The 20,211-nt window shown below is 38.3% G+C and overlaps 2 protein-coding genes across 5 annotated transcripts; both read left to right on the forward strand.

Moving 5' to 3' along the window:
- Positions 1-414: 414 nt before the first annotated feature.
- usf1l (upstream transcription factor 1, like) lies at positions 415-8,063 on the forward strand. 3 transcript variants are annotated; one of them, XM_060863147.1, is made up of 11 exons: positions 415-537; positions 1,418-1,504; positions 3,920-3,969; positions 4,149-4,264; positions 4,421-4,546; positions 5,282-5,429; positions 5,928-5,982; positions 6,075-6,133; positions 6,402-6,496; positions 6,611-6,739; positions 7,157-8,063. In XM_060863147.1, exons 2-11 carry the CDS (start codon positions 1,497-1,499, stop codon positions 7,244-7,246), a joined length of 876 nt encoding a protein of 291 aa, XP_060719130.1. In that variant the 5' UTR covers positions 415-537; positions 1,418-1,496; the 3' UTR covers positions 7,247-8,063. The 3 variants fall into 3 exon arrangements, with proteins under 3 accessions (XP_060719130.1, XP_060719132.1, XP_060719131.1); XM_060863149.1 differs by having other exon boundaries at positions 441-558; XM_060863148.1 differs by having other exon boundaries at positions 441-532.
- A 1,966-nt stretch (positions 8,064-10,029) lies between these two features.
- Positions 10,030-19,095, forward strand: f11r.1 (F11 receptor, tandem duplicate 1). Of its 2 annotated transcripts, XM_060863141.1 has the most exons (10): positions 10,030-10,220; positions 13,038-13,097; positions 13,492-13,608; positions 13,786-13,926; positions 14,778-14,980; positions 15,125-15,227; positions 15,321-15,428; positions 15,539-15,551; positions 15,651-15,708; positions 18,138-19,095. In XM_060863141.1, the coding sequence occupies exons 1-10, from the start codon at positions 10,181-10,183 to the stop codon at positions 18,171-18,173; spliced, it is 879 nt and encodes a 292-aa protein (XP_060719124.1). In that variant the 5' UTR covers positions 10,030-10,180; the 3' UTR covers positions 18,174-19,095. The 2 variants fall into 2 exon arrangements, with proteins under 2 accessions (XP_060719124.1, XP_060719125.1); XM_060863142.1 differs by lacking the exons at positions 15,539-15,551; positions 15,651-15,708; positions 18,138-19,095 and adding an exon at positions 15,588-15,643.
- The last annotated feature ends 1,116 nt before the right edge of the window (positions 19,096-20,211 follow it).

Genomic DNA, 20,211 nt, shown 5'->3' on the forward strand with positions numbered 1-20,211 from the left:
AATAACTGTATTTTAGTTATATATTGCATTTATATTTCTATATATTTTAAACCATTTTGTCAAAAGGCGTAAGTTAGGGGGCATCGCCTTTAAGATTTTAAATATATTTAATGTATACAAGTATTTTGATCTTAATGGGAAACAATGTAAGAGACCTTAATTCTCTAAATTTAAAATCTGACAATATATTTGTACTCCCTAAATATAAAGGTGCACATCATTAGATGGTGCAACGTTTTACTCTTAATTAACAAATATATAAACCATACATAACTGCTACTACTACTACTACTACTAATAATAATAATAATAATAATAATAAATAAATAAATAATACACACACACACACACAAACAAACAAACAAACAAATAAATAGACTGAAACAATGGTTTGGTGGCCCTCTAGTGGAACTTGTGATTTACATGCTTTCTACAATGCGCATGCGTAAAAGATTATAAACACTGACCGGAATGGTTTGCTTCCGGAGGTCTTACGGTAATTTTGCAAAATAAATTTGCAAGGAAATCCCAGGTAGGGTGAAGTGGGCGGTTTATAAGGTTATATAACTTGTTTTTATTTTAAAAGGGTTTTTACTGTAAAAGTTATCTCGCTTTATTGCTTAGTGTTTGCTTGAAAGATGGATGGCTAACTTGGCTAACTGCACTGCTAACTGTTAAAGGCTAACTGGTTGTGCTGCTGTCTTTCTTCGATACTCAGGATTTATCTTTTAATTAAATGTGTTTTTTATTTCAATTTATTTGACGCTTAACGTGTACTCATTTGTAATCTTAAAGGCAATACACGAGTGCTAACGAAGCTACTATATAGTACAGGAAGAGCAGCATGCTAACAACCATGATGTGCTAGAAGTGTTTAGTAGCGATTCTTAGATATTTAGTGTTATTAAATAGTATTATTTATTGAATAAGAACTCTATAGGTCTCTAAATACACATAAAAAATACACATTTTTATTATTAATTGAACACGAAATAACAAATGTTTTCAGATAAAGATCAGTCCATGTGAACTATAAAGTTCATATAGAATGCACACTCTTCATATTACAGTGTTCATGCACTAATTTGCATATTTGTTTTATTATGGTCCGATATTAAATACATTCATAAAAGTATAAGCCTATACAAACATATTCATGTGTGTTGTACATTGTGTTGAGTTAGGGTTTGCTTTTGATAGTCCAATATAATTCATCAATATCATTCTATTGTAGCCTTCCTAAGAATTATTTTATTTATTTCATTATTTTTAAAAGTACTTTACAATATATATATATATATTGTACATGTCAGTGTCCCAGCTGTGTGAAGGTAAGTTTGCTAACAAGAGAAACAGACAGTTACATCTATGTGATGCATGTCATAACAAGTCTCCATCATGTCCGTTCTTTAACTAGGAGCTGTGTGTGAAGTCGAAGACTAAAACTCGTGCGAGATTGTGAAGGGCCTGAACATTGCAGGGCAGACTTGACACCAATGAAGGGGTGAGTTTCACTGCTTACACATAGTACACCGTTTTTGAAAGGATCCCTTAAGCTCTTTTGACACATTTCAGTGATTTTATCTACTACTAGTTGCTATTGTAATAACACTTATGGGTGGGTGGCACAACTAGCGTTGCAAATTGGTTTTCTTACAGCTGAAATGAAACATTGTGAGAGTAGATAATACGAGATAAAGGAGAAGCAGTCTGTGCTCTTTACTAGTGATCATGTGCCCTCTCCTGTCTCTTCACTCCCATCGAATGCTGCTTCACCAAGTTGCTCTATTTTTGCTTAAATCTTTCTTTATTTTGTCAATGGACATGTTAACATCTAGTGTCTTATGGCTTCTGTCTCTCATGTTGAGAGGCCACCAGCTCTGATCGAAAATGAACAATCTCAGTTTGCTTTTTTCTGCGTGGGTGAATGTATCACTACTCACACTTTGATTCTAGGCTTTAACCATTAGAGAGGCCATGAGATGAGAAATAAGAAAGTATGACGCCAACAAAGGGATGCAGACACTAGGTTTCCTCAAGTCTGGTCTGTTTCCTCAATGTCAAGTCTGTTTTCAGTTACAGATTAAAGCAAGTTTAATACATGCCCAATAGCATCCAGGTCAGATGATTGAATTGGCCGTTGTAGAATATTTACTTGCTTTTAAAAGGTTTTGGGTTGCTTTTAGTAGCAATACTTGCTCACACTATAACATTATGCTATGCTTCGGATCATAAGCAGAGCCTTTTTTCACCATACTCCTTTTCGTTTTCTTTATTCTACCACATGTTTATCATTGGATGTTCAGCAGTTCTCAGCCATTACCCTTCATTGAGGGTAATTGTTTTATTGGCTATAGCATACCAGATCATTGATTAGAAATGATTAGATTGAATACACAGAATTTCCCCTCTTCTGTGGTGTGGTTATAGCCTATCCGAGAAAAGAAAGAGGGTATTGTGTTTGATCATCTGTTATTATTATTCAGTTGGCTATCTTTTGCCAAGCAGCTTTTAGAGCTTGTTAATAATAAAAGTATTTTTATAGCATATGCTATATATGTTAATGTAACAGATACAAGAGCTTGAATTGAAGTTCATGCAACACAATCACAATGAGCTACCCACATCACACCATAGATGCCATGAGTTAGCGTGTCTCGCTATGTGCTGAAGCACTTGGGGGTTATTTGAAACAATCCTCAAACAAACTAGGTGTAAAAACACCCTAACACATCTGACCTAGCAAATTAAGGTGTTAAGTAGCATTGAAATATTGAGCCAGGTGTGTTGGAGCTGAACTACACAGTGGTGGATCCCTAGGAGCTGGATTTGGCATCTCTGCATGATTGTGTGGCTTTGTTCATTTCAGATTGAGGTGTGTTTTTTTTTTTTTTTTTGGGTTCATGATACTTGATGAAAATAGCCTAATTTTAATTGTCAGTCGTTTTCTTTTCATATCATTCAAATTACTAACTTGCATTCATGCTCACACTCTAATAATAATATAGTACACATTAATATCCTGCAGCTTCAGTTTCTAAAGCTTGTTGTACGTCTTTGTCAGGTTGAGTTATAGATGGTGACACATTGTATTTGATGCAGATGTTTTTGATGATTGAGATATTTTTATATATAATAAGCCAGATCCTGTTAAATTTAAGGCTTTGGTTTATGTTTATGGGCCTTTTTACACCTGGTCACTTCATGCGTTTTCTGTGATCAGATAGCTATCCGATCGTAAAAAGACCAGGTGTAAATGCCCTCTGAAACGTTTTCGAGACGGATATAAATCCAATCGTTCAAACCACTTCAGGAGATGGTCTGGGACGCATTTCAGATGAAACTGGACAGGTGTAAATGAATGTGGTTGTTCAAGCCACATACGTCAGCGCTATACTCCTCCCAACCGGAAGTACGTCACACACACAAGATCTTTCACCCAGGTGTCTCGTTGGGTCTTAAAATGCGCTGCTGCTGCCGCCAGCGAAAATGCAGCAAACAGTAAATGCTGTTTTTTGTAGCATAACCATCGTAACAAGTTTTTTCCGTCTTCTTTTTGATTGCATTCTGAAAACCGCGTAAAATACCAAAAAAAACACCAAAGCGTGTTCCATTTTAATTACCCCGAAAATGAGCTAAAATATATTTGCATTTTGGGCAGGAGTAGAAAGATCAGCTTGATATCCGATTCGCCAAGACGCATTTATGTGGCCTAATGTAAATGGAACAGTTTTAACAAATCAGATAGCTAACGGATCAGAGAAAACACATGAAGTGACCAGGTGTGAAAAGGTGTGATTCCATTTTAACAGAACCATGTTGTCTCATTAATACTGAACAAGTGGCTTTAGAACTACATTATCTTACTGGATGATTGGCATTAGAGCTATTGTCTTATTCTAGAGGATCTTTCTTACAGGCAACAGAAAAGCCCTGATCCACAGGTGGAGGTGCCTATCATGGAGGAAGGTATGCCATTAAAAAAAAAAAAAAAAAACTTTTCCGGCATGTTTTTATAAACTTCTTGTTTGCGAAATGAGTTCTCATAATACGTACTTTGTTTAGATGAAGGACTTGCTGTACCTGACTGGCTGGTTTAGCAACTCTAACTCACCGTGCGTGTGTGTGTATGTGTATGTTTACGATAGGAACTATCACTACAGCCATCGATCCATCTGCTATTACGACGATACAGTCAGCTGCCACGTTTTCTGCTGAACAGCCAATAAAGTACGTTTTCAAAACGGAGGGAAATACCGGGCAGGTACGGAATTAAACTGTGCACAAATTGGGCACTGCTTTGTCTTTACGGTTCTAAAGGACAAGATCTGATGCACTACTAATATGCTAATAAGCTGTGCTGTTTAAGAGAGGTAATCCATGCCTCTCAGAGGTTAACCTCATGGCCTCTGTGCTGCAGGTGACATATCGAGTGATCCATGTTGCTGAAGGGCAGATGGACACGCAGGCAGACGGAACTGCAGCTGTTAGCGTTGTGACTGGATTCCCTGCAGCAACACAGGCCGGGATACCCCCTGTAACACGGGTAACTTAATCAATACCAGTAGTCTAACAGAATTATTACCCTTAGAACAAAAGTATCGTTACTGTGTACAACAGTAGATGTACAACACTTTTTATTAATACTAAGTGATGTTACATAGCACCATGTTGCTTCTTTATTGCCTTTAGAACATTGTGTCATTCACGGCACAAACGCCCTTAACACTGATTATAACAAAGTGAGTAAACTATAAACACAATAAACCGTATTTACTTTGGACTGTCCATTAGACATATTGTCCTTATTATGGACATATTGTCCTGAGAATGACATTGTTTCAAAATGACTGGACAGCTACCTATTAAGCAGACTGGCTTTAGAGCCAGATGAGTATTACTGGATGATTAGACCTAGAACCACATTGTCTTATTAATACTGAAGTGGCTTTAGAACTACATTATCTTACTGGATGAATGGCATTAGAGCTATTGTCTATTACTAGATGACTAGCTTTTGATTTCATCCACTGTTTGTGATGTGGATATAGGGCACATGTTGTACTACATTACTTTACTACCATACCCTTTGTGTGAGTGCGTTTGGTCGGTGCTCTGGCTGCACTCTTCAGTATATTTCCACACTTTATGGAAACTCATGCTGATTTGTATTGTGTTTTTTTTTTTTTTTTTTCTTCTTCTTCTTCTTCTTTTCTCAATTATTCAGGAAATGTCATTTTGTACATGTTTGGATGGGATCTCATTTAATGTTTGTGTGCAGGCTGTATACTCTCAAGATGATGGTCTGGAGACGGAGGCCAATGAAGGGCACTACTACTATCCATCCACCATCAGTGACACTGCCCCAGCTACCATAGTAACCAACGTCCATGCAGCTGATTCGCTGCTCACACAGCCTGCTTCTGCAGGTGTGTAAGAGGTGTTTGCATGATGAGGGCATGGCTCAGCCCCTTATTTGCTTATGGGCATTTGTTGGTGCAGTGAGCCCACGTGTATACACACACTCACACAGTGACACAAGCACACCATTTTGTGGCTTTTGTATGTTATGTATAAGAAACATGGAGTTTGGTAAGCAAGGAAATGAAAGGTGGATTGACATTATAACAGAAAATGGGTAATCTGGAAGGCTGATCTGGTGATCTACTACAATATCTAAATACAATTTAATGTGCATCGCAATATCTGGAGCTGTACAAGAGTGGATCAAGTAAACAGCATGACTGGTAATCATTAATTCATCAGTTCATCAAATATGGTGCTAAATGTGATGGCTGGTTATTTGCTATTCTTTAATTTGTCTTAATCACAGTTTATTAAATACCAATTAGTTTTCAGAATACAGGGACATGGTTCTGTAATCAAGTGTGCATAACTTCATTCCACTTCATTTCTTTTGCCCTCAGGCCAACTCTATGTGATGATGTCACCACAGGAAGTGTTAGGCACAGCCAATCAGAGGTATGTGTCTTCATTGGCTTTGATGTGTGACAGCTAATGTGTCACCCCACCCCTAATTTCACCTAAACTTAAATCTCCTTTTGATTCAACAGTAAGACAGAGATGCCTTGCAGTTCAAGAGATGACAAGAGGAGAGCACAACACAATGAAGGTAACGGAGCAGTCGGGGTTGAATAACTGTAGCAGTTATCTGTATTATAGGCTCAGATTTACAACCTTCCATCCTGAAGATACACATCGGCTTAGCTTCAGAGTCGGTGTCCTGGGCTATGTACGCATTCCTTCAACATAATGAGCATGGCTTGACCACTACTGAGATGTCTACTTCCTGTTAGAGGCTTTACAGAAACATTTACTAATTTGCTCTTGCCATTATAAGACCTTGGATTATTTTTAAAAAACAAAATTTTCCCTTTCAGTTGAACGTAGACGCAGGGACAAAATTAACAACTGGATCGTCCAGCTTTCCAAAACAATCCCTGACTGCACTGTGGACTCGGCCAAAACTAGCCAGGCAAGTCTGATCTCAACACGTCAAAGAACAGAGATTCAGCTGAAAGATAAGTGACACGTACACGGAGGATAGTCAGTGTAATAACTTTTCTCTTTTTCTCACTGGGGTTTTCAGAGTAAAGGTGGGATCCTATCAAAAGCCTGTGATTACATTCAGGAGTTGCGCCAAAGCAATGCTAGGTTATCGGAGGACCTGGAAACACTGGAGAGACTGAGGCTGGACAACCAGCTCCTCAGACAAGAGGTGACAAGCTCATGCTATACTACTTTACATGATTGGATCTATTTTAAATTCGATTTGACTATTTTAATGAACATATTTGTCACAGGTAAGCAGTGTGCCAAGACATTCACCAAGACTGAGGGGAGAAAAAACATTTTTGGATTTTAAACTAAGTGAATTTTACAGTATATAGCTACATGTTTCCTGTACGGTGTGAACACTTCAGTGATCAATGTAGAAAGCCAGTCGAATGGGAGTTAATAATTTCCATTCCTCCCAGCGTTTCACACACTTTGGCTATACACAATGGACGTCTCAAACGTGCAATGTCCCTAGATAACAATATATAAAGATGTAAAATGTATTCCTTACCTTGAAGCAAGTTGCACACTCAAATTTTTCCTTGTCTATTTTTTACTTTGCATATTTTCTACACAGGTGGAAGATTGGAAATCTAAAAATCAGATGCTTAGAAGCCAGTTAAGACATCATGGTATAGTTGCTGCATCGAGCATGGACCCTCAGTGAAGCCCTGCACTTCCATGATTGCGTTTATTAAGCAGACCTGCACTCAGCATTCTTTAAAGTTTGTCTGGCAGAAAGCTTTTGGACTTGATTTTGAGTCTGATTTGTCTAGTGGCTGATAATGTTAAGTAAGGCTATGAATTAAAGAGAAGAGAATTGATCTTAGCTAAGCTTGTATAAGCTGTGTGTTTCCTGTGAACTCCTCATAGTAAATGATTGATGGAAGGATAACACATGGGTCGTGATCTGAACTGCACTAAAATGTGTTTTTCTTGGTAAGATCAATAGTGTATAAAGAATTTATTTTTATGTCTTACTGGATAATAGAGTAGTTTGGATTTGGGAAGTAAAGCTCATTTTTTGATTCTGAATCGAAAGCAAAGCATTTATGCTACTGAAGTAATACAGCTTACACAAATTTGGTAACAGGTTTTTAAAAGTACTGGGTAACAGGGTCAAAATTCCTCCTTCTGAAATAGTGTGTTTTGAATAGAATTCCTAGAGTTAGGAAAATATTCTCAAAATGTTTTATAGTTCTTTCAGCTGTACAAGTACGCTGTCATATGGGATGGTTTACCATCACTATACTTCAGTTTATCTTTGTAATGTATTTTGGTAATATACTGGATATTGCCATATATTTAGTTATCTTAGGATTGTGACAAGAAAGAATCCAGGGATTTGTGTATTTCAAACTCTGTGTCTCAAAACATTTTCAAAAACATACCAATGTTATTTGTACCAAATTTCTTAGGTTTGTATAAAATCAAAGGAAATGACATGCCTACAAGTTTTGTATTAAAATACTATTTAATCTGTAGAGGACTCTCTTGTTTTCTCAAAGATGCGCATCAGAAATCATATGAATTCGTTGTCTATGCATGCATTTCTGTGTCAACGTCATGTCCGCAAACGTGGCTTGATCAGGCTGAAGAGTTTCTTATCTGTTCAAAGCTTTACAGAGATATTCTATAAAAAAATAGGATGTATGAAGTATATGGTGGGGCTGATTTCTTTTCTAGTCTGTGGAGGGGCAACATTTCTGTTTGCCAACCTTCCTATTCAGTTTCATAACCAGCAATCATTGATCATAAACACAGCACATCTCATGAACATACCATACCACATAACCTGTATTATTAAACATTTGCCTAATCTGCACGATCTTGTCTGCTTGCCAGCGTAATGATCCACCCAGCTGTTAATACTAAGCTAATAGAGACAAGCAGATGAAAGAAACAAAGTTTTAGTTAATATATGTATACTCAGATTTATTTAATTCATATATTCATATTCTACTTATTGATTTTTTTTTTGCCAGTTCAGCTTCAAGGACAGCTCCAATTGATTTACATGACTGAAATCCTAGTAATCACATTTCAGATCAAATTAACATCAAGACACAAATTCCACAGTTCATTCTGATATTTATTCCTAACAAGACTAAATGTTAGTTTTTATATTCAGTGACTGCGACCCATAAGTGTCCATTTACACAAATGAAACATACAATGCAATTTCCTTCCATTTTCCTTCCCTCATCTAAAAGAACTCCAAATTACATGAAACTCAGGCTGCACTTTGAGCTTTTGAGGCACAATTTAAGTATACACCTCTAGTAAAAAGAAGCACTTTTTTCAGAGACCATGTATTTGGTGATGTTTAGTCTGTGTCAGTAAAGCTGACCTGTCAGCACTGAATGAGTCACACAAATTAGTGGTTGGGAGACAACGCCACAGAGAAATAAATACTATTTTGCTCAGGTATCATTGAGGTATTGAGAGAGACTCCGCCTGTGAGAGACCACCTGAGAGATACACCACCTGAGAGAGACACCACTTGTGAGAGAAACCACCTGTGTGAGACACCACCGGTGAGAGACACCACCTGTGAGAGACAGCACCTGTGAGAGACACCACCTGTGTGAGACACCACTGGTGAGACCCCATTTGTGAGAGACACCACCTGTGTGAGTCATCACTGGTGAGACACCACTTGTGAGAGACACCACCTGTGAGACACCCCACCGGTGAGAGACACCACCTGTGTGAGACCCCACTGGTGAGACCCCACCGGTGAGAGACACCACTTGTGAGAGACACCACCTGTGTGAGACCCCACTGGTGAGACCCCACCGGTGAGAGACACCACTTGTGAGAGACACCCCACTTGTGAGAGACACCACCTGTGTGAGACCCCACCGGTGAGAGACACCACTTGTGAGAGACACCACCTGTGAGAGACCTTGTTTACGCCTGTAAACAACAGTGAGTTGTGATAGGAGAAAAAGCAAATGATAAAAGTAGAATTTACAGAACACAAAAGTAAGAGAGAGAGAAAAAAAATACAAAGTCTGTCTTTATCTTGTGACAAAAATCCCATGTTACGTTAAAAAAAGCGTGATTTTTTTTCTACACAAATTCATGCAGGTTTTTTTAGCACTGTCAAAAGAGAAACAAGCGGAAGTGCAGCTTAAAAAGGAAGGAGGGGAAAAATAAACATCCCTTTAATGGTTATAATAATCATGCGTATTATTTACAAGCAAACCAATGTTAATAATGTGTTTATTATTGTACTTACTACTGTATTTATTACCGTTTATCATTTTAAACATGTTTATTATTGTTTTTAGAATAAAAAAAAAAGTGTAGTAAAAAAAATAAATAAAATAAATCCTAGAAACGAAAACGAGATAAGGATAAAAAAAAAAACAACACTCTTGTGTCACTGAGACTTCTCTCACTACGTCACGAGGTGGGCGTGGTTTTGTGCAACACCTCAGACGCAGCTCAGGTAACCAGTTTCATTAGGAAGGGCGTTCACGTAGCCAAGCAGCTCTTGTGAATATTTCAGTGCGTGACCTCCGAAAACCGACTTATTTTCTAGTGAAACGTCTTTATCACATTTCCGCCTTTCTGGACTATTTCTTTTGTCAACATGTTCTTCGTTTTTGTGCTTCTTTGCTCTCAAGCAGCAGGTAAGATTAGGTTTAATTTAAAAACAAGTTATAAAGCAATTGATATGCTTTAGCTTTAAAAAAAGTTGCATACATATATATATATATATATAAATATATATATATATATATATAAATATAAATAATATAACATTTACAAATTGGCAACTTTGTAAAACCAAAAACATTGTTTATTAATAAAACTATTCCACAGGTGTTTCGCTCTTGTTACACTTGTGTGCGTCCCAAATGCTTCTCTGCTCCCTATGTATGCGCACTACATTCCGTCTTGATATTGTACCTCTGCACCGAACGTAGTGCACTAGGGTTTGATTTGGGATCGAGCCCTTTAGTTTCACCATTTGTACCCTTCCCCCCTCGAAACCGGCTCTGCGGCAGCGCGCAAACAAGGAAGTGGCCTGAGGGCAAAGACGAAACAAACCGAAATAGTGCATTAAATAATAATAACAACGATAGGAATAAATAAAGGTATTCGGATTATCACGATGTTGTTGTTTATTAGCACGAGAACGCAAGGACTGAATGCAATACGGTTCAAACTCACCTGAGACACGAAAGCAGGTGGAAATGGGAATATTTTGAAATATTTCCATCAGTTGTTTAGAAAATTCCATTTTAGTGAACGATAGTGAGGCTGTAGAGTTCAATACACGGTTTATTTTACAAATGAATCCTGTTTGATATCTGAACTGAGATGTTTACGTGACTTTTGAGCTCTTTCCTAGAATATTGTTAATATTTCCATTTTGTATTTCTACACAGTCGAATTAAAACTTTATTATGAGAATTATATAAGCAAAAAACAAACAAACAAAAACATCTTGTCCTCTTTTGTTTCAGTTTTTTTATTCCAATTACATGGGAACGTTTACACTGCTGTTTGATTGGCTGCTTAATTGAATTATTTATGCACTAGATAAGAGACACTGTTTAAGAGCTTATTTCCATTAATTCTCCATATTAGTTCCCTCTCGAGCAAACCAAAAGCGAGTGTGTCAAACTTCTTAAGAAACTTCCCTAAAATGTTTCTGTCTCAAAAAGGGAACCCAGTCACGTTATAAAGAGTAGAAACCGAATACTACGCATATGAATCGTTATACGTTCTAAACACTACAGACAAACATAGCGTCACTAATCCTGGGACAAGCACAAGACGGTGCTGTTGATTACAGCAGCAGTCTTCGGGGAAGGTTTTATAATGTTAGCCTGTAAGGAGATGAACCTGTTGTGTGTAAGTGCACATCAGGAACGAACAGCGTAGTTTACACACTTACAATTAGCGTCAGTGTTATTTAGTACCATTTAGTCTCATGTGTCACCAGGTTACTTTGGGATTATAGCTTCTTCTGCTGTTGAAGGACAAACTATATCACTGTTTGAGTTATATTACGTTTCCTGTATGACAAGTCAGCTTGTGAAGCCGGTCAATTCGTAAAAGCAAACAAACAGACACCGTGGTCAGGTTTGTCGAAAATGTTGTCTTTGGAAAGGGCCTCAGGATAAATAAAATGACTCATCACAAGTAAATGTATACTGTTTTTAGTTGCTTTTTCATGGCTAGGAAGGTTCAAAAGAATGCAGAAATGTATTGGTGTATTTACACTTTTGAGTTTAACTTTTGAGCTTTAAGAGAACAGTCCCTTTTTTTTAATTTGCTATATTAAAACAGATTATCTTGTAATCGTATTACAGACTTCACAATCACAAACATACATGCAGTGTTTTACAACTGCAAAACATAGAAATGTACAGATTTAACAGTTAAACGGTTGTATGATCAGGGAGCTTCTGTGTACAGTGACGATGGCCTCGTAACGCTGTGAGATTAAAGATAAAACCAGTCAGGGGTGAGCTAAATATGTTATCAAAGTACAGACTGTGTAGTTACAGGAACTGTTTGGAAGGGTTGCTGCAAATCTGTGCTTGGCATCGACGTAATCAAACAGACCAAATGTGAGCCCTTGATGTTCAAGTACCTTACCTTTTAATTTAAAACGAAAGTACAGAGACGAGATTTGTTATCTTGTTTTGAGACAGCAAGCGATTTTGTGTCGTCAGAGCTGGTAACATGTCGGCTAAAAGGAAAGAAATTACCTTGAGATTGTCTACGGTTGCTTTAGACAGAAGCAGAAGACTGGGAACCAAAACTGGGGCTCTTTGATTGTGTTTATAAAAAAAAAAAAAAAAAAAAGGCACATAATTACTCTCACTGTGTAAGTAAAGTAAACCTACACATATGAGGTCAGTCATTTTTTTCTCTCTGTCAGTCAGCCAGCTCTCTGACTGAAACTGTGTCTAAATTATTAATTCCATAGCAGTGAGGTCACGCACCGAACTTCTTCAGCACTCCTTCAGCTTTTGTGAACTTAACCGCAACAGTACAGATGAAGGGAAGCATTTCATGCTTAGTTTCTTCTTAATTTTAATTTGAGTTTCATACAGCTGTCACACAGCCAGGTGATCTCTGCTCTCTGTGACAAACTCCAGACATCCTGGATGTCATTCATAATGCCACATTTTGCTCAATGTTTTTAATTTTGCTCTTATATATTGACACTTGACATTGACATATTCAGATGGCACATCCTGAAAGCAGGAATTGCCACAGTTTCTTGAGAAAGATGACATTTCTGAATTAACTGGAAGATGAATCTTGTGTGACGATCAGTTAAAGATGGTGGATTTTTACACGTCCTGCTGTCTAAGAAGAAACACGTGCCGTGATTTAAATAAACAGAAAATAATCCGAAATAATCCGTTTGTGATTAAAAGAGAATATTTCAAATTTATAAAATGAACTCAATGTGTCTTTCTCAGGCCTGCATGCCTTTACTGCCAGCACGACTACGCCGAATATTGCGGTCAAAGAGAACAATGGTGAGTATGTTTTTTTCTTCCACTTTTCACTTTCTTTTTGTTTTGTTTATTTATTTGTTAATAATAAACTGCATTGTTGTACGGTTCATATCTCTGTTCTCGATTAATGAGCAGCTCTGGTTTGGGATATGTTCAAGTCTTCAAGTCAGGTCTTTTTAGTTGTTGTGTGTTTTTTGTGTGTTCTATTTAGACAAGCAAGGTGTAAGTGCTCATATAGCGAGTACAATTTGTGTACTTTGTTCATGGAAAGTAGGAGAAGAACCATGGGTCCTTTGAATACCATTTGCTTCAGGGCGGCTTTCCTGGCTTTTTAGTTGCTGTATAGAAGCTCTTTCATTTAGCTTTGTTTGGGATAAATCTCAGAATGAACCAGGATCTCTTTGTGTGTTCTCAGGAGCCGATTTAAAATGCGATTTCTCTGCCGATTTTGGTTCAGCACCTCGAGTGGAATGGAAATTTAGCAACTTGAAAGGCTCACAGTCCTTCATCTACTTCGATGGCCAGATTACAGGTAGGCGTCAGAACCAATGAATCCATTTATGAATCCATTTATTTTAGTGATAAAAATGTATTTTATGTCCTTATTATATGAAGATAAAGTTTTTACACAAACTATTTTGAGAGAGACGTTTGTGTGACTAAAATATACATACACATTTTTTTTACTTTTTTTTTCTGCTGTCTTCAGATAAGTTTAAAGGATCCATGACTCAGTACATAGGCGGCTTGAGGATCGAGAAAGCAACGAGACTAAACACTGGAGATTACTACTGTGAAGTGTCTGGTAGTGGCGGCTACGCAGAAGTTATGGTTAAACTAACAGTGCTCGGTAAGCTTTTATTTCTTTAATCAGAAAATCTATTCTTTTGATTTGATTAAATTTTCTCTCCCTCTCTTTCTCTCCCTCTCCCTCTGTCTCACCCCCTCTCTCTCCCTCTCTCTCTCTGTCTCTCCCTCTATCCCCCCCTCTCTGTCTCACCCCCCCTCTCTCTCCCTCTCTCACTCTCCCTCTTTCCCTCTCTCTCTCTCTCCCTCCCTCTCTCCCCTCTCTTCCCCCTCTCTCGCTCCCTCTCCCCCCCTCTCCCTCCATCTCTCCCCCCCTCTCTCCCTCCCTCTATCTCACCACCCCCCTCCCCTGCTCTCTCCCTCTATCTCACCCCCCCACTCTCACCCCCTCCCTCTCTCCCTCCCCCTCTCTCACCCCCCCTCTTAGGAGGTATTTATCAAGCTCCAGTCAAAAACAATTAATCAACAATTCTCTAATCTGATTGGTCAATTGTTGATTAATTGTTTTTGACTGGAGCTTGATAAAAAGTTTACTGCACAATCGGTATGTTTATCGTTGTGGCTTTAAACACACAGTACTGTCAGCTATGAGCAAATTTGATCAAGCGATCATACCTTTGAGTGCAACATTTAAACTTTTGGCTTGTTAATGTTGTTGGACAGGTTGGTAAACTAACTGCCTGGTTGACTGAGTGTCAGAACTGATTTAACAGGCTTTGTGGTTAGATACTAATGAAATGAGAACAATTTTTAAAGATGGATAAGTTTTCAAGTTTTCTCTCTCTCTCTCTCTCTCTCTCTCTCTCTCTCTCTCAAGGTGTTATAAATTGCTTTAGCTTTCTAAGTATTAAAAGTAAAGTCATGACAATTTAACAGTGAAGATTCTCTCTGCAGTTCCTCCGTCAGTGCCGACCAGCCAGATCCCCACCTCAGCCACGACAGGCAGGAGAGTCCTAATGACTTGTTCCGATAAGGATGGCTCTCCTCCCTCCACCTATAAATGGTACAAAAATGGCACCCCAATGCCTGAAGACCCCAGCAAGTTCCCCAACTTTAAGAACTTGACATACAAACTGAACCCTCAGAATGGCAACCTGGTCAGTTTGATGTCCTTACTATTAGGTTCCCTTTCCAAATAAAACACAGGTAGCACCATGGTTTATCAGCTATACAGACATCCTGACAGGTGTGTGTGTGTGTGTGTGTGTGTGTGTGTGTGTGTGTGTGTGTGTAAAAAACAGGAGTTTCCCAGTGTGAGTAAGGCAGACAGTGGGAGTTATTTCTGCGAAGCTTCCAACGGACAGGGGGGTCCTCAGCGTGGTCCAGCCACGACCATGGATGTTCGTGAGTAAAACTTTCAGTCATCATATAAAGTGCTTTATATATCAAGGACTACTCCATTGTAAGTAATGATTTTCATTTTGATTTGATTCGTAGGTGATCTGAACGCAGGAGGTATTGCGGCCGGCGTTATTGTAGCACTGCTTGCTATCGCGTTGCTTTGTTTCGGCCTGTGGTACGCCAAGAAGAAGGGATATCTGCCCAGTAAGTTCTCATGTCTGCATATTTATTTATCCTGTACAATATTCTAAATACACCCTTTTTTTAAATTAACACACACTTTTTTCCCCACTCCTTTTTATAAACCTCCTCAGAAATGTCTGATAGGTAAGTGATTTTCTTTGCTCACGATTTTCATTTCAGTCACCTGTATCGCATCCAAGAGCTTATCCATTTACTGTTAAAAACTTTGTGTTGTATAAACAGCAAGCCCAAAACAACAGTGTATACACAGCCTTCACAGGATTATCGTGACGTGGATGATGTAAGTACTTTGTAGTGTAATGTTAGTTAAGCCTCTAGGATGTAAAGTGTACTTCAGTGTGTGTGTTGGGGGGGAAGGGCTTTTATTATGCTAAGCAATTATTGTGAACATTAATTATTAGGGTTCAAGCGTGAAGCGCTGGAAACCTATTGTTTTTGTTAGGATTATTATTATTATTATTAATAATATTTTATTATTATTATTATTATTATTCCGCCCTAGAAACGGTCGTGCAGCCCAAACCGTAAGGCCTAGAGAGCTCAAACTTGGTCAGATGGTAGTACCGGTCACAGTTACTCAGGGCCAAAATCTCAGCTTCAGCACCCCAAAACGTGTTTGTCCCCATAACCCCTAAACCCCTAAAACCCATATGTCCAAATCTCAAGTGCTTTAACGGAAAGCACTATAACGGAAAAAGCGCTATAACGGAAAAATCACTAAAAACAGCCATTTTTAAAAAAAAGCTCTCTAGCGCCCCCAACAGTCCAAAAACCCAATTTTGTGCTGACTTTAAGGCAAAGATTCTGATTCTGGTTCTGACTCAGAGTGGGTGGGGCCTAACCCGGAAGTAGGTGGGGCTTGTCTTGAAATGGGCGGGGCTTTAACTGGGCGGGGGTAGTAATTAATTTGCAATATTTATACCACTAGCTTACCTATGTTTTTATGAAATACAGCAAAAACGTGTCAGACACTCAGTGTCTGGTTACTGGTTAGAGACAGCTGAAGGTTTAAAAAAAGAAAAAAATCTCCGACAGGCAGAGACGCAATGCGAGTCGCATTCTACCAAGCAAGCACCACGTCTGAACGAACCCACGTTTACCAGAACTCTACTGGTTAGTAAGTACGTATTATTAACGTTACAACCCGAAGTAAAAAGCTGAAGAAACCCTAAACGTTAACGGAAAAAAAACCCGAGTGACTGAGGGAGAGACAGAGAGCTGTTCTGTGTGTGACCGTGAGTAAGCAGAGCGAGACACAGCAACACAATACATCTGTATGTGTATAGGGGAGGGGCGCTGTGACTAGCCTATCACTGTAGGGGAGGGGCGCTGTGACTAGCCTATCACTGTAGGGGAGGGGCGCTGTGACTAGCCTATCACAGAACGCTGACACAATCAGCTAGCCAATGATGATTTTCATACAATCCGAGCACAGATATTGACTCGTATTACTCGTATAATACTCGTACTCGGCAGAAGTGCTTTATCCGTACCGGATAGTCGTTTCAGCCGAGTATCCGGCTCATCTCTAATGGATATGACTTTGTTTATTTTATGGAAAACTGGACGGGTGAGTACTTCACATGATATATGTTGTGGCACCCTCTGTAGCATGACATGACGTATATTGTCATGTCAATCCAAAGGCCTTAAACGCTTGAACCCGGGAAATGCTGCTTGCAGCTTTAATTTATTATTACTATCAGCCAGTGAGTGGCTTTGCAGTGCATGGAATCTTACAGATAGAGGTCAAGAGCTTCAGGTGCTGATCATGTGAAACAGCAGGGTGACTTTGACAGCATGGTTGTAGGTGCCAGGTGGGCTGGAAACTGCTGAGCTTCTGCGATTTTGATGTTAATGCTGTATAGTGTTTACACACTGATCTAAATCGGTGAATGTATGTTTAACTGTCAATCAGGAACAGGAATCTGAGGATACAATGGGCACAGACTCACCAAAGCTAGCAGTTAAAGCTGTTCAGTTATGCAGTGTAGCCTCAGCTTTCAGTTCTGCTATTAAGAGCTCATCTGACTGAAGGTTCAGCATGTTGAATGTTCTGAGATGCTTTTCTGCTCAGCGTAGGTATAAAGAGAGGGTATTTGAGTTCTTTAGCTTGGTGCACTCTGGCCATTCTCTAACCTCTCTCTCTCTCTACATCAGCAAGCTGTTTCTGCCCACAGAAAACACACTCACTGTAATTTTTAGTTTTTTTTTTGCACTATTGTGTAATCTCTAGACATCCTAGTATTTTCTGAAATACTCAAATCTCTCCCATCACAGATTACATTTTTTCCTATTCTGATGTTCGAAGTGAACATTACCTGAAGCTCCTGACCTGAGTCTTCATGCTGTTATTTATTGCACTGTTGCAGAGGGAACGAGGGAGAATGTTTTAATGCTCTGTAACTGGTTCAGTTCAGGTTCTTTGGCTGAAAAGGTCAAGAACAAAAAGGATTCATTGGTATAGTATATGAATATAATGGTTGCCTGTTTTGTATAATATTTACATTGTCGGATTACGTTCCTGTTATAAAGCTGCAGTCCTCAGGGGGTCTGTAATTTTTATTCATTTATTTGTTCGTTAATTTTATTGGGAATTCCTGGTATATGTTACGCTAAACTTTTCTATACACTTATAATATGCTTGTAGCTGAAATAGAAATGGAGTTAAATTCTAATTATGTGTGTATGTGTGTGTGCGTGTTTCAGGGGGAGTTCAGACAGAAGCAGTCCTTTGTGGTGTAGCCTCGGATTGCACGGATCTAAACAATTTTTTTTCTTTCTGTACGACTTTTCTCTCAGCTTCAGCTCTGGGATGTGTGTTTGTGTGAATTAATGACTGCTTCTTGTCATTCTGAACTCTTTGCCTCAACTCTAAGGTAGCTGTGTGCTTTCGAACAGACCACTGAATCATCTTTTTGCACCTTACCAAATGATGTCATGGACCGACAATAAGATCACTAAAGTTTATGGAAATTTTCCTGGAATAATACAGAATTAAAAATGACAATCCTGGATTTTCAAATTGCAACAGTTGAAAAGAATGAGCTTCTTCTCTATTTTGTTGAAATATACAGTTTCATTTGTTTCTTTTTCTTTCTTTTTTCATTTTGTAAATGAACTTTTTTTTTTTTTTTTGAGGAAAAACCTTTTCCTTTCATGAGACATATGGTTGTTTTAACATAAAGTCTTTGACATTGTACAGGTGTATGTGTGTATGTGGGTGAGAACATGTATAATCTCTTTCAACCTTAACTTGACTTACCTGGTATATTTAAAATGAGACAAGGTAGTCAACTGCAATTCTACTATCTTATTTATGTGAAGGAACATGATCTATTCTGTTTACTTGGATGAATTTTTTTCAGCTGAACTTGTCTAGTTTGGTTGTTTTTTCCCCATAAATATGTAAATGCATTTAGTCTTTTTAGATTTTGTGATTTTATTTGAGCCACACAGTAAAAAAAACAAGCTCATAATGCCTGTGTAACCAGAATTTGGTGGCCTGGCAGAATGATCATCCTTTAAGCTTTAAACTCTGTCATGCTCTGATGATATCTCATGTGCACAAGTTTTATCTAAAGTACAAAAAAAAAATCCTTTGAAACTTGGTTATATTAGTCATATTGTGTGTGTTTTTTTTTTAATAAATGGTTTTATTAATAAATTTGTAGTGTCTCTGTATTATTTAAGTGTTTATTATTCATATCCAGCAGGGTGCAGTACAGTCTCATTTTATATCTTGTGTAACTCTTGCTTAATTTTCACATATACAAATGTGTATTGAAGGTAGGGTCTCCGAAATGCTTCAGAAAACTGAGTCGGGCCGAAAAATAAACAAAAAACAAAACAAATGTGTAGCTAATGAGCAGAAAGGGGCGGGTCTTGTCAATATGGGCGGAGAGAGTGTTCACTGCGCATGTGTGACATTAGCAGAAAGCGGTTTTAACATTGACATGGAGGATAAAAACAAAGAAAGAAAGAGAAGAAAGACTTACGATAAGGCAAGAAGTAGGACCGTGTTAATATAGGATCAGCTTTCCAGCGCTGGAGAGAACTGAAGGAGCAGGAAGTTGGTCACATATTCACAGATTGGAGTTTCCTGAGTCAATAACTCCTGAGCTAAACGCTGTTACTACACAAATAACACCTCTTTTCTATCGTAGTAATGTAGAGACGCAGCTACAACCGTGTTTTGTGTAGTAACAGCGTTTAGCTCAGGATTTATTGACTCGGGAAACTCCAATCTGTGAATATGCGGCCAACTTTACTAAAGACGTCGAGGCGCTTTTTTCCTTCTCGATAGGTGAGTAACGTTGGTTTTGCTTTGTTACACAGAACTAATATATGTCGTCCTTTGCATGATTATGCTTGTGTGTCATTTTTGCTTGTTTGTTTATCTGCAATCGTATTGTTCTTCCCTTCAGCTATGATCATAGATATATACACTAGATGTCGCCTTGTATAGGGCAGTACATTGGAGCGAATGTGTCAACTGAGCCGCCATCTTGGTACGGGGGACCCCCTCTTCTTAATGCATTAGCGTCAATGTAGGCAAAGAAATAAAATCACCATAAATCGTCATGAATGCGATTTCTAGTTTTTTTTGGTTCTTTCCAAAGGTCAGACATGTATTTATCATTAAGTCCAGAGAAAATCTAAGGTTTTGATATGAAGACAATCTACTTTTTCACAATATAATACATAGTGCTAGTAGGTGTAAGTTTATTAGTTACATTCTTCCACTTGAGTAAACTTCAAATGAACAATCACTACTGACCTT

This window comes from Tachysurus vachellii, chromosome 26 (assembly GCF_030014155.1).
Source record: "Tachysurus vachellii isolate PV-2020 chromosome 26, HZAU_Pvac_v1, whole genome shotgun sequence".
NCBI lineage: Eukaryota > Metazoa > Chordata > Actinopteri > Siluriformes > Bagridae > Tachysurus > Tachysurus vachellii.